The 15,221-nt window shown below is 52.3% G+C and overlaps 1 protein-coding gene across 3 annotated transcripts in view; it reads left to right on the forward strand.

The window, feature by feature from the left end:
- Positions 1-6,218: 6,218 nt before the first annotated feature.
- Positions 6,219-15,221, forward strand: part of SHC1 (SHC adaptor protein 1) — a 50,457-nt gene continuing 41,454 nt past the window's right edge. Inside the window, exons 1-2 of one of the 3 annotated variants that reach the window (XM_075849066.1) lie at positions 6,219-6,539; positions 10,176-10,337. In XM_075849066.1, the coding sequence (XP_075705181.1) occupies positions 6,528-6,539; positions 10,176-10,337 (174 nt within the window). In that variant the 5' untranslated portion in view covers positions 6,219-6,527. Of the gene's footprint in view, positions 6,540-7,343; positions 7,434-7,945; positions 10,338-15,221 lie in introns of those variants that run through there. The other 2 variants (XM_075849065.1, XM_075849064.1) reach the window with 2 other exon arrangements.

A 15,221-nucleotide genomic window follows, 5' to 3' on the forward strand; every position in this document is an offset into this window, starting at 1 on the left:
TAATAACCCATCAGCTGTGTTAGCAGGACAGGTCTGTATTGAGACACAAGTAATATGCCAGCTGTATACTGTACTCAGACTCTTCAGTCCAAACATCTCACCAATTATATCCGTTACTGGAGCACAACTCTAATTTCCTAATAAATCACCTTATAACTGACACCAGTAATACTGATAGTGGATGTCAGCAATGTTACAGTTTTATCTGTAGTGTTACAGGCGGGTGGTAGAGGTGTAGATGTCTGTAGCGTTACAGGCGGTGGTAGAGGTGTAGATATCTGTAGTGTTACAGGCGGTGGTTGAGGTGTAGATATCTGTAGTGTTACAGGCGGTGGTAGAGGTGTAGATGTCTGTAGTGTTACAGGTGGTGGTAGAGGTGTAGATGTCTGTAGTGTTACAGGCGGTGGTAGAGGTGTAGATGTCTGTAGTGTTACAGGCGGTGGTAGAGGTGTAGGTGTAGTGTTACAGGCGGTGGTAGAGGTGTAGGTGTAGTGTTACAGGCGGTGGTAGAGGTGTAGGTGTAGTGTTACAGGCGGTGGTAGAGCTGTAGATGTCTGTAGTGTTACAGGCGGCGGTAGAGGTGTAGGTGTAGTGTTACAGGCGGCGGTAGAGGTGTAGGTGTAGTGTTACAGGCGGCGGTAGAGGTGTAGGTGTAGTGTTACAGGCGGCGGTAGAGGTGTAGGTGTAGTGTTACAGGTGGTGGTAGAGGTGTAGATATCTGTAGTGTTACAGGCGGTGGTGTAGATATAGTGTTACAGGCGGTGGTAGAGGTGTAGATGTCTGTAGTGTTACAGGTGGTAGAGGTGTAGATGTAGTGTTACAGGCGGTGGTAGATGTGCAGATATCTGTAGTGTTACAGGTGGTAGAGGTGTAGATGTAGGGTTACAGGCGGTGGTAGAGGTGTAGATGTAGTGTTACAGGCGGTGGTAGATGTGTAGATATCTGGAGTGTTACAGGCGGTGGTAGAGGTGTAGATATCTGGAGTGTTACAGGCGGTGGTAGAGGTGTAGTGTTATAGGTGGTGGTAGAGGTGTAGATATCTGTAGTGTTACAGGTGGTGGTAGAGGTGTAGATATCTGTAGTGTTACAGGCGGTGGTAGAGGTGTAGATGTAGTGTTACAGGCGGTGGTAGAGGTGTAGATGTAGTGTTACAGGCGATAGTAGAGGTGTAGATATCTGTAGTGTTACAGGCGGTGGTAGAGGTGTAGAGATCTGTAGTGTTACAGGCGGTGGTAGAGGTGTAGATGTCTGTAGTGTTACAGGCGGTGGTAGATGTAGTGTTACAGGCGGTGGTAGAGGTGTAGAGGTAGTGTTACAGGCGGTGGTAGAGGTGTAGATGTAGCGTTACAGGCGGTGGTAGAGGTGTAGAGGTAGCGTTACAGGCGGTGGTAGAGGTGTAGATATCTGTAGTGTTACAGGCGGTGGTTGAGGTGTAGATGTCTGTAGTGTTACAGGCGGTGGTAGAGGTGTAGATGTCTGTAGTGTTACAGGCGGTGGTAGAGGTGTAGATGTCTGTAGTGTTACAGGCGGTGGTAGAGGTGTAGATGTCTGTAGTGTTACAGGCGGTGGTAGAGGTGTAGATGTCTGTAGTGTTACAGGCGGTGGTAGAGGTGTAGGTGTAGTGTTACAGGCGGTGGTAGAGGTGCAGGTGTAGTGTTACAGGCGGTGGTAGAGGTGTAGGTGTAGTGTTACAGGCGGTGGTAGAGGTGTAGGTGTAGTGTTACAGGCGGTGGTAGAGCTGTAGATGTCTGTAGTGTTACAGGCGGTGGTAGAGGTGTAGGTGTAGTGTTACAGGCGGCGGTAGAGGTGTAGGTGTAGTGTTACAGGCGGCGGTAGAGGTGTAGGTGTAGTGTTACAGGTGGTGGTAGAGGTGTAGATATCTGTAGTGTTACAGGCGGTGGTGTAGATGTAGTGTTACAGGCGGTGGTAGAGGTGTAGATGTCTGTAGTGTTACAGGCGGTGGTAGAGGTGTAGATATCTGTAGTGTTACAGGTGGTAGAGGTGTAGATGTAGTGTTACAGGCGGTGGTAGATGTGCAGATATCTGAGTGTTACAGGTGGTAGAGGTGTAGATGTAGGGTTACAGGCGGTGGTAGAGGTGTAGATGTAGTGTTACAGGCGGTGGTAGATGTGTAGATATCTGTAGTGTTACAGGCGGTGGTAGAGGTGTAGATGTCTGTAGTGTTACAGGCGGTGGTAGAGGTGTAGTGTTACAGGTGGTGGTAGAGGTGTAGATATCTGTAGTGTTACAGGTGGTGGTAGAGGTGTAGATATCTGTAGTGTTACAGGTGGTGGTAGAGGTGTAGATATCTGTAGTGTTACAGGCGGTGGTAGCGGTGTAGATGTAGTGTTACAGGCGGTGGTAGAGGTGTAGATATCTGTAGTGTTACAGGCGGTGGTAGAGGTGTAGGTGTAGTGTTACAGGCGGTGGTAGAGGTGTAGGTGTAGTGTTACAGGCGGTGGTAGAGGTGTAGGTGTAGTGTTACAGGCGGTGGTAGAGGTGTAGATGTCTGTAGTGTTACAGGCGGTGGTAGATGTGCAGATATCTGAGTGTTACAGGTGGTAGAGGGTGTAGATGTAGGGTTACAGGCGGTGGTAGAGGTGTAGATGTAGTGTTACAGGCGGTGGTAGATGTGTAGATATCTGTAGTGTTACAGGCGGTGGTAGAGGTGTAGATGTCTGTAGTGTTACAGGCGGTGGTAGAGGTGTAGTGTTACAGGTGGTGGTAGAGGTGTAGATATCTGTAGTGTTACAGGTGGTGGTAGAGGTGTAGATATCTGTAGTGTTACAGGTGGTGGTAGAGGTGTAGATATCTGTAGTGTTACAGGCGGTGGTAGCGGTGTAGATGTAGTGTTACAGGCGGTGGTGTAGGTGTAGATATCTGTAGTGTTACAGGCGGGTGGTAGCGGTGTAGATGTAGTGTTACAGGCGGTGGTAGAGGTGTAGATATCTGTAGTGTTACAGGCGGTGGTAGAGGTGTAGATATCTGTAGTGTTACAGGCGGTGGTAGAGGTGTAGATGTCTGTAGTGTTACAGGCGGTGGTAGATGTAGTGTTACAGGCGGTGGTAGAGGTGTAGAGGTAGTGTTACAGGCGGTGGTAGAGGTGTAGATGTAGCGTTACAGGCGGTGGTAGAGGTGTAGATGTAGCGTTACAGGCGGTGGTAGAGGTGTAGTGTTACAGGCGGTGGTAGAGGTTTAGAGGTAGTGTTACAGGCGGTGGTAGAGGTGTAGATGTAGCGTTACAGGCGGTGGTAGAGGTGTAGATGTAGCGTTACAGGCAGTGGTAGAGGTGTAGATGTAGCGTTACAGGCGGTGGTAGAGGTGTAGTGTTACAGGCGGTGGTAGAGGTTTAGAGGTAGTGTTACAGGCGGTGGTAGAGGTTTAGAGGTAGCGTTACAGGCGGTGGTAGAGGTGTAGATGTAGCGTTACAGGCGGTGGTAGAGGTGTAGATGTAGTGTTACAGGCGGTGGTAGAGGTGTAGGTGTAGTGTTACAGGCGGGGGTAGAGGTGTAGATATCTGTAGTGTTACAGGCGGTGGTAGAGGTGTAGATATCTGTAGTGTTACAGGCGGTGGTAGAGGTGTAGATGTCTGTAGTGTTACAGGCGGTGGTAGATGTAGTGTTACAGGCGGTCGTAGAGGTGTAGAGGTAGTGTTACAGGCGGTGGTAGAGGTGTAGATGTAGCGTTACAGGCGGTGGTAGAGGTGTAGATGTAGCGTTACAGGCGGTGGTAGAGGTGTAGTGTTACAGGCGGTGGTAGAGGTTTAGAGGTAGTGTTACAGGCGGTGGTAGAGGTGTAGATGTAGCGTTACAGGCGGTGGTAGAGGTGTAGATGTAGCGTTACAGGCGGTGGTAGAGGTGTAGATGTAGCGTTACAGGCGGTGGTAGAGGTGTAGTGTTACAGGCGGTGGTAGAGGTTTAGAGGTAGTGTTAGAGGCGGTGGTAGAGGTTTAGAGGTAGCGTTACAGGCGGTGGTAGAGGTGTAGATGTAGCGTTACAGGCGGTGGTAGAGGTGTAGATGTAGTGTTACAGGCGGTGGTAGAGGTGTAGGTGTAGTGTTACAGGCGGTGGTAGAGGTGTAGATATCTGTAGTGTTACAGGCGGTGGTAGAGGTGTAGATGTCTGTAGTGTTACAAGTGGTGGTAGAGCCGTAGATATCTGTAGTGTTACAGGCGGTGGTAGAGGTGTAGGTGTAGTGTTACAGGCGGTGGTAGAGGTGTAGATATCTGTTGTGTTACAGGCGGTGGTAGAGGTGTAGATGTCTGTAGTGTTACAAGTGGTGGTAGAGCTGTAGATGTCTGTAGTGTTACAGGCGGTGGTAGAGGTGTAGATATCTGTAGTGTTACAGGCGGTGGTAGAGGTGTTGTGTTACAGGCGGTGGTAGAGGTGTAGATATCTGTAGTGTTACAGGCGGTGGTAGAGGTGTAGTGTTACAGGCGGTGGTAGAGGTGTAGGTGTAGTGTTACAGGCGGTGGTAGAGGTGTAGTGTTACAGGCGGTGGTAGAGGTGTAGGTGTAGTGTTACAGGCGGTTGTAGAGGTGTAGATGTCTGTAGTGTTATAGGCGGTGGTAGAGGTGTAGATATCTGTAGTGTTACAGGCGGTGGTAGAGGTGTAGATATCTGTAGTGTTACAGGCGGTGGTAGAGGTGTAGATATCTGTAGTGTTACAGGCGGTAGAGGTGTAGATATCTGTAGTGTTACAGGCGGTGGTAGAGGTGTAGATATCTGTAGTGTTACAGGCGGTGGTAGAGGTGTAGATGTCTGTAGCGTTACAGGCGGTGGTAGAGGTGTAGATGTCTGTAGCGTTACAGTCGGTGGTAGAGGTGTAGATATCTGTAGTGTTACAGGCGGTGGTAGAGGTGTAGATGTCTGTAGTGTTACAGGCGGTGGTAGAGGTGTAGATGTCTGTAGTGTTACAGGCGGTGGTAGAGGTGTAGATATCTGTAGTGTTACAGGCGGTGGTAGAGGTGTAGGTGTAGTGTTACAGGCGGTGGTAGTGGTGTAGATATCTGTAGTGTTACAGGCGGTGGTAGAGGTGTAGTGTTACAGGCGGTGGTAGAGGTGTAGGTGTAGTGTTACAGGCGGTGGTAGAGGTGTAGGTGTAGTGTTACAGGCGGTGGTAGAGGTGTAGGTGTAGTGTTACAGGCGGTGGTAGAGGTGTAGATATCTGTAGTGTTACAGGCGGTGGTAGAGGTGTAGATGTCTGTAGTGTTACAAGTGGTGGTAGAGCTGTAGATGTCTGTAGTGTTACAGGCGATGGTAGAGGTGTAGATATCTGTAGTGTTACAGGCGGTGGTAGAGGTGTAGATATCTGTAGTGTTACAGGCGGTGGTAGAGGTGTAGATATCTGTAGTGTTACAGGCGGTGGTAGAGGTGTAGATATCTGTAGTGTTACAGGCGGTGGTAGAGGTGTAGATATCTGTAGTGTTACAGGCGGTGGTAGAGGTGTAGGTGTAGTGTTACAGGCGGTGGTAGAGGTGTAGATATCTGTAGTGTTACAGGCGGTGGTAGAGGTGTAGTGTTACAGGCGGTGGTAGAGGTGTAGATATCTGTAGTGTTACAGGCGGTGGTAGAGGTGTAGATATCTGTAGTGTTACAGGCGGTGGTAGAGGTGTAGATATCTGTAGTGTTACAGGCGGTGGTAGAGGTGTAGGTGTAGTGTTACAGGCGGTGGTAGAGGTGTAGATGTCTGTAGTGTTACAGGCGGTGGTAGAGGTGTAGATATCTGTAGTGTTACAGGCGGTGGTAGAGGTGTAGATATCTGTAGTGTTACAGGCGGTGGTAGAGGTGTAGGTGTAGTGTTACAGGCGGTGGTAGAGGTGTAGATGTCTGTAGTGTTACAGGCGGTGGTAGAGGTGTAGATGTCTGTAGTGTTACAGGCGGTGGTAGAGGTGTAGATGTCTGTAGTGTTACAGGCGGTGGTAGAGGTGTAGATGTAGTGTTACAGGCGGTGGTAGAGGTGTAGATGTCTGTAGTGTTACAGGCGGTGGTAGAGGTGTAGATGTCTGTAGTGTTACAGGCGGTGGTAGAGGTGTAGATATCTGTAGTGTTACAGGCGGTGGTAGAGGTGTAGGTGTAGTGTTACAGGCGGTGGTAGAGGTGTAGATGTCTGTAGTGTTACAGGCGGTGGTAGATAGTAGTATACAGCAGGTATCAGTGTAGCTGTATTGTGTGTTTAGTACAGGCGTGTTTTCTATGTGAGGGGTTTAGTTTCTCTCTTGCGCGGGGCAGGTATGGTGTAATGAGGGAGGCTCCAGTCGACACCCGTCATGACATTCCCTATGTGTCCGGGCCCGTTGTTTGGATGGGGGGGCTGTTATCAGGAGAGGCAGGAAGTGGGATTAGTGTGTGGAGACAGGAGGGTGAGCGCGGGGTCCTGTGGGCTGCTCATGATTCACACCTGGTACACAACAAGGGCAGTTATCGGCCACTTATCTCTGCCCCCCCCCCCCCCCCACGGACGCCACTTTAACCCCTTCTTGTCACTGACGCAGGTAGCTGAAGACCAGACTGGAGTGAGTCGCTGAAATGGAGTATGTGGTAAGCGCAGGTCCCACGTCTTGTCCTGGTGTCAGTCGGTGGTGGTCTCTGTGCGGTGATTTTGGTGGTGGGCTTCTGGTGATGAGTACAAGGCTCTTTCCCTTATATTGGGGGGTGGGCGGAGGATGTGCGCCCCATGCTACAGGTGTTCGGTTGCTTATTATCCTGCCCCAGAGATCTGAGGATTTCTTATATTTCGCTCAAGGCGTTCTAGATGCATCGGGGCGAAAAGGAAAGATACCCCAAATCCTGTAATCGCAATCTCTCAGGATGAAGTCGTGTGCCATGCCCGGGTCTATCTGCTCAGCCTGGCGCACAACTACAAGTCCCAGCTGATGCCTCACCCACCGGGCACTACATGTATTATCTTGTTTTGCAAGGGTTACTGGGACTTGTAGTTGTAGCAGTGGAGTATCCCCCAGAGCAGCGCTCATAGTGTTTGATATGTGACATCTGATGGTCTCGGATGTGTAGATGAGCTGGGGTGAGTTTGGGGTGATCGTGATGTAAATGCCCCCGGCCGGCTCTGCTGTACCAGGGCTCCGCTATATCCACATATAATCTAATCAGCACCATGTACAGGGGTCCGGGCGTCTGTCCACTCGTTCTCGGCCCCTCTCCTGGACATAGAAAGCTATGTTGATTGCAGATGTGCCTCCTTCTACAAACAGGAAAGTGTGGGGGGGGGGGGGGATGTAGGGCTGGTCACCGGCAGAGCCGGGGTTAAGAAGCCGCCCCATAAACCTCCTGGTTTCCGGAGTGCGGTTTCCAGTCCTGATGTGGGGGAAGACAGAAGGACTGCAGGAAGCCGAGTCCCAAGAGGGGACCTAATAAAACAGCCTGGCGGAAAACAGCAGCGGGCGGGGGATGAGCACTGAGGAGGGTGGCAGGGAGGTATGAAGCCGCTCTCATACTGATCCCGAGATATCCCATACCTGCCCTCATTCATGGTGGGGGGCAATCAGCATTAACCACATGCCCTCCAACATAAGAAGAATTAGTATGTACAACCAGTGCGGGGTCTCGTTATAGGGGGCCACACTGGTGTCCGGCATCACGTATGCTGAGCGTGACCCCCACATGTTCTCATTACTGCTTGTTATATAGGGGGGGGGGTTCTTCAAGACTGCACCCATGTATGATAAAGGTCTATAAAACTAACCTCCCCTGACTGCAGGGACTTGTAGCAATATATATATCCATCCACATATATGGGGGCTGCTATCATACATTCATCATTGGCTCGTAGCTTGTACTGGAGACACGGGCATGTCCTGAGGACGCTCTCTACATCCCATCTGTTGTGTGTGCGCTGAGTGTTTGTAGTTCACTGGCACCACCACTGGGGGGTGTGATTCTCATCTGCCCGCCCTGTATATAAGCTGGCGCTGATGCAGCAGATCTGGACACATCCTGGGCATCTGGTGTCGAGCGCTCTCTATGCAGCTTCTAATGAGTTAATTGTTTCCATGACAACAGACTCGGCGGGAGCTGCGCCTTATGACATTGTGACGATCCCACATCTTAGGAGTTTGAGGTCCCATGGATGTGACCTTGTGGACGGTGTTCTGTGCATTAGATGGCAAGCTCTGCAGGCGGGGTTAGATGCCGCAGGCTACAATCTAATAATGACATGTGGCTGGGGGTGCTGGGTTTCAGGCGGAGGAAATGAGCCAGTGTGATGTTAGCGTGCCTGCGAGCGGGGTGAGTCAGCACAGTGATTGCCATTGGACGTCCGCCTCTCCTCCAGGGACTGTGTGAGCTGATAACAAGGCACTTGATTCCTTCCATTCATACTGAGCTACCGAGACTGCAGAGATGGAGGACGCAGCTTATCCGTCCAGTCACCTCCGCGCCTGACATCCCCTCCCGTCACCTCCGCGCCTGACATCCCCTCCCGTCGCCTCCGCGCCTGACATCCCCTCCCGTCGCCTCCGCGCCTGACATCCCCTCCCGTCGCCTCCGCGCCTGACATCCCCTCCCGTCGCCTCCGCGCCTGACATCCCCTCCCGTCGCCTCCGCGCCTGACATCCCCTCCCGTCGCCTCCGCGCCTGACATCCCCTCCCGTCGCCTCCGCGCCTGACATCCCCTCCCGTCGCCTCCGCGCCTGACATCCCCTCCCGTCGCCTCCGCGCCTGACATCCCCTCCCGTCGCCTCCGCGCCTGACGTCCCCTCCCGTCGCCTCCGCGCCTGACGTCCCCTCCCGTCGCCTCCGCGCCTGACGTCCCCTCCCGTCGCCTCCGCGCCTGACGTCCCCTCCCGTCGCCTCCGCGCCTGACGTCCCCTCCCGTCGCCTCCGCGCCTGACGTCCCCTCCCGTCGCCTCCGCGCCTGACGTCCCCTCCCGTCGCCTCCGCGCCTGACGTCCCCTCCCGTCGCCTCCGCGCCTGACGTCCCCTCCCGTCGCCCCCGCGCCTGACGTCCCCTCCCGTCACTCCCGCGCCTGACCTCCCGTCCGGTCTCCCCCCTCCGCCTGACCTCCCGTCCGGTCTCCCCCCTCCGCCTGACCTCCCGTCCGGTCTCCCCCTCCGCCTGACCTCCCGTCCGGTCTCCCCCTCCGCCTGACCTCCCGTCCGGTCTCCCCCTCCGCCTGACCTCCCGTGCGGTCTCCCCCTCCCCCTGACCTCCCGTGCGGTCTCCCCCTCCGCCTGACCTCCCGTGCGGTCTCCCCCTCCGCCTGACCTCCCGTGCGGTCTCCCCCTCCGCCTGACCTCCCGTCCGGTCTCCCCCCTCCGCCTGACCTCCCGTCCGGTCTCCCCCCTCCGCCTGACCTCCCGTGCGGTCTCCCCCCTCCGCCTGACCTCCCGTCCGGTCTCCCCCTCCCCCTGACCTCCCGTCCGGTCTCCCCCCTCCGCCTGACCTCCCGTCCGGTCTCCCCCCTCCGCCTGACCTCCCGTCCCATCTTCCTGTTGTCGCTGCTGCTGGTACACGGACATCTCACTCTCCCAGTTTCCTTCCGCTGGGTGGGGAAGGATAGGACTGTGCTGGTGTCACTCCTGCCTGCTGAGGGCCTCGTCTCTGGAATATGACTCTGCTTTCTACTTCTGTCTCCCTCCTGTGATGGTTGTTGTAACACTGTCTTTTGGTTCCTCGTGGTTCGTTCTTGTGGATAATATGTAACTCTGGGTTCCTCCCTGCTGTGAGGTAACGTTGGGGATTGGGGGCGCTCTGTCTAAGGTTCTATGTCCTTGTCTTCTCTGTTTGACCGGATTATGAGACCCGGACCCCTCGTTTCTGTAGAGTGCAAGCTCCCACCAGGCATCATGGATCTCTTGCCCAAAACTAAGTATAATCACCTTCGCAATGAGTCTGTCAGCTCTGTGGAAGAAGCCCCGGGCACTGGGCCACCCACCCCCTCCATGGATATCATAATGGCTTTACCAAGTTCCTCCTCTTCCTCTTCCCTGGCCCCCATGCTGAACCTGGCTGAACTTTCCTCCGAGTCCGAGGAGAGCCCCACCACTCTCTGCTCCTTCTTCCCAAAAATGGCCAATCTAAAACTTTCCAATCCTGCCAATCTGCTGAGTCTCCGTGGCTTCTCGTCTGGGCCGGGGAAGGAGACGGGCAGCCCCGGGGAGCAGGTGGACCACACAAGCAGCCCAGACTCAGGGAGGACTTTTACTGTTTTCTCCCAGGATATGAACAAACTCAGCTGCGGGAGGAAAGCCCGAGTGGAAGGAGGACAACTGGCCGGAGACGAGTGGACCAGACATGGCAGCTTTGTCAACAAACCCACCCGCGGATGGCTGCACCCGGATGACAAGGTGATGGGTCCAGGCGTCTCCTACCTCGTCAGGGTAAGGCTGTGTGTTATCTATACTGATCATATACACTGCACTGTCACTGCACCCCCAAACCAGAGCCCCCTCTATTCCTGTACTGATCATATACACTGCACTGTCACTACACCTCACACCAGAGCCTCCTCTATTCCTGTACTGATCATGTACACCGCACTGTCACTACACCTCACAGCAGAGCCCCCTCTATTCCTGTACTGATCATATACACTGCACTGTCACTACACCTCACACCAGAGCCTCCTCTATTCCTGTACTGATCATATACACTGCACTGTCACTACACCTCACACCAGAGCCCCCTCTATTCCTGTACTGATCATATACACTGCACTGTCACTACACCGCACACCAGAGCCTCCTCTATTCCTGTACTGATCATATACACTGCACTGTCACTACACCACACACCAGAGCCTCCTCTATTCCTGTACTGATCATATACACCGCACTGTCACTACACCTCACACCAGAGCCTCCTCTATTCCTGTACTGATCATATACACTGCACTGTCACTACACCTCACACCAGAGCCCCCTCTATTCCTGTACTGATCATATACACTGCACTGTCACTACACCTCACACCAGAGCCTCCTCTATTCCTGTACTGATCATATACACCGCACTGTCACTACACCTCACACCAGAGCCGCCTCTATTCCTGTACTGATCATATACACTGCACTGTCACTACACCTCACACCAGAGCCTCCTCTATTCCTGTACTGATCATATACACTGCACTGTCACTACACCTCACACCAGAGCCTCCTCTATTCCTGTACTGATCATATACACCGCACTGTCACTACACCTCACACCAGAGCCCCCTCTATTCCTGTACTGATCATATACACTGCACTGTCACTACACCTCACTCCAGAGCCCCCTCTATTCCTGTACTGATCATATACACCGCACTGTCACTACACCACACACCAGAGCCTCCTCTATTCCTGTACTGATCATATACACCGCACTGTCACTACACCGCACACCAGAGCCTCCTCTATTCCTGTACTGATCATATACACCGCACTGTCACTACACCTCACACCAGAGCCCCCTCTATTCCTGTACTGATCATATACACCGCACTGTCACTACACCTCACACCAGAGCCCCCTCTATTCCTGTACTGATCATATACACCGCACTGTCACTACACCTCACACCAGAGCCCCCTCTATTCCTGTACTGATCATATACACCGCACTGTCACTACACCTCACACCAGAGCCCCCTCTATTCCTGTACTGATCATATACACCGCACTGTCGCTACACCACACACCAGAGCCTCCTCTATTCCTGTACTGATCATATACACCGCACTGTCACTACACCTCACACCAGAGCCCCCTCTATTCCTGTACTGATCATATACACCGCACTGTCACTACACCTCACACCAGAGCCCCCTCTATTCCTGTACTGATCATATACACCGCACTGTCACTACACCACACACCAGAGCCTCCTCTATTCCTGTACTGATCATATACACCGCACTGTCTCTACACCTCACACCAGAGCCTCCTCTATTCCTGTACTGATCATATACACCGCACTGTCACTACACCTCACACCAGAGCCTCCTCTATTCCTGTACTGATCATATACACCGCACTGTCACTACACCTCACACCAGAGCCCCCTCTATTCCTGTACTGATCATATACACCGCACTGTCACTACACCTCACACCAGAGCCCCCTCTATTCCTGTACTGATCATATACACCGCACTGTCACTACACCTCACACCAGAGCCTCCTCTATTCCTGTACTGATCATATACACCGCACTGTCACTACACCTCACACCAGAGCCTCCTCTATTCCTGTACTGATCATATACACCGCACTGTCACTACACCTCACACCAGAGCCTCCTCTATTCCTGTACTGATCATATACACTGCACTGTCACTACACCTCACACCAGAGCCCCCTCTATTCCTGTACTGATCATATACACTGCACTGTCACTACACCTCACACCAGAGCCCCCTCTATTCCTGTACTGATCATATATACCGCACTGTCTCTACACCTCACACCAGAGCCTCCTCTATTCCTGTACTGATCATATACACCGCACTGTCACTACACCACACACCAGAGCCCCCTCTATTCCTGTACTGATCATATACACCGCACTGTCACTACACCACACACCAGAGCCCCCTCTATTCCTGTACTGATCATATACACTGCACTGTCACTACACCTCACACCAGAGCCTCCTCTATTCCTGTACTGATAATATACACCGCACTGTCACTACACCTCACACCAGAGCCCCCTCTATTCCTGTACTGATCATATACACTGCACTGTCACTACACCTCACACCAGAGCCTCCTCTATTCCTGTACTGATCATATACACCGCACTGTCACTACACCTCACACCAGAGCCCCCTCTATTCCTGTACTGATCATATACACCGCACTGTCACTACACCTCACACCAGAGCCTCCTCTATTCCTGTACTGATCATATACACCGCACTGTCACTACACCTCACACCAGAGCCCCCTCTATTCCTGTACTGATCATATACACTGCACTGTCACTACACCTCACACCAGAGCCTCCTCTATTCCTGTACTGATCATATACACCGCACTGTCACTACACCTCACACCAGAGCCTCCTCTATTCCTGTACTGATCATATACACCGCACTGTCACTACACCACACACCAGAGCCCCCTCTATTCCTGTACTGATCATATACACCGCACTGTCACTACACCACACACCAGAGCCTCCTCTATTCCTGTACTGATCATATACACCGCACTGTCACTACACCTCACACCAGAGCCTCCTCTATTCCTGTACTGATCATATACACCGCACTGTCACTACACCACACACCAGAGCCCCCTCTATTCCTGTACTGATCATATACACTGCACTGTCACTACACCTCACACCAGAGCCCCCTCTATTCCTGTACTGATCATATACACCGCACTGTCACTACACCTCACACCAGAGCCCCCTCTATTCCTGTACTGATCATATACACCGCACTGTCACTACACCACACACCAGAGCCTCCTCTATTCCTGTACTGATCATATACACCGCACTGTCACTACACCTCACACCAGAGCCCCCTCTATTCCTGTACTGATCATATACACCGCACTGTCACTACACCTCACACCAGAGCCTCCTCTATTCCTGTACTGATCATATACACCGCACTGTCACTACACCTCACACCAGAGCCCCCTCTATTCCTGTACTGATCATATACACCGCACTGTCACTACACCTCACACCAGAGCCCCCTCTATTCCTGTACTGATCATATACACCGCACTGTCACTACACCTCACACCAGAGCCTCCTCTATTCCTGTACTGATCATATACACCGCACTGTCACTACACCTCACACCAGAGCCCCCTCTATTCCTGTACTGATCATATACACCGCACTGTCACTACACCTCACACCAGAGCCCCCTCTATTCCTGTACTGATCATATACACCGCACTGTCACTACACCTCACACCAGAGCCTCCTCTATTCCTGTACTGATCATATACACCGCACTGTCACTACACCTCACACCAGAGCCTCCTCTATTCCTGTACTGATCATATACACCGCACTGTCACTACACCACACACCAGAGCCTCCTCTATTCCTGTACTGATCATATACACTGCACTGTCACTACACCTCACACCAGAGCCCCCTCTATTCCTGTACTGATCATATACACTGCACTGTCACTACACCTCACACCAGAGCCTCCTCTATTCCTGTACTGATCATATACACCGCACTGTCACTACACCTCACACCAGAGCCTCCTCTATTCCTGTACTGATCATATACACCGCACTGTCACTACACCGCACACCAGAGCCTCCTCTATTCCTGTACTGATCATATACACTGCACTGTCACTACACCTCACACCAGAGCCTCCTCTATTCCTGTACTGATCATATACACCGCACTGTCACTACACCGCACACCAGAGCCTCCTCTATTCCTGTACTGATCATATACACCGCACTGTCTCTACACCTCACACCAGAGCCTCCTCTATTCCTGTACTGATCATATACACCGCACTGTCACTACACCTCACACCAGAGCCCCCTCTATTCCTGTACTGATCATATACACTGCACTGTCACTACACCTCACACCAGAGCCCCCTCTATTCCTGTACTGATCATATACACTGCACTGTCACTACACCTCACACCAGAGCCCCCTCTATTCCTGTACTGATCATATACACCGCACTGTCACTACACCACACACCAGAGCCCCCTCTATTCCTGTACTGATCATATACACTGCACTGTCACTACACCACACACCAGAGCCTCCTCTATTCCTGTACTGATCATATACACCGCACTGTCACTACACCTCACACCAGAGCCTCCTCTATTCCTGTACTGATCATATACACCGCACTGTCACTACACCTCACACCAGAGCCTCCTCTATTCCTGTACTGATCATATACACCGCACTGTCACTACACCTCACACCAGAGCCTCCTCTATTCCTGTACTGATCATATACACTGCACTGTCACTACACCTCACACCAGAGCCCCCTCTATTCCTGTACTGATCATATACACCGCACTGTCACTACACCACACACCAGAGCCCCCTCTATTCCTGTACTGATCATATACACCGCACTGTCACTACACCTCACACCAGAGCCTCCTCTATTCCTGTACTGATCATATACACCGCACTGTCACTACACCTCACACCAGAGCCCCCTCTATTCCTGTACTGATCATATACACCGCACTGTCACTACACCTCACACCAGAGCCTCCTCTATTCCTGTACTGATCATATACACTGCACTGTC

This window comes from Rhinoderma darwinii, unplaced genomic scaffold, assembly GCF_050947455.1.
Source record: "Rhinoderma darwinii isolate aRhiDar2 unplaced genomic scaffold, aRhiDar2.hap1 Scaffold_651, whole genome shotgun sequence".
Lineage (NCBI taxonomy): Eukaryota > Metazoa > Chordata > Amphibia > Anura > Rhinodermatidae > Rhinoderma > Rhinoderma darwinii.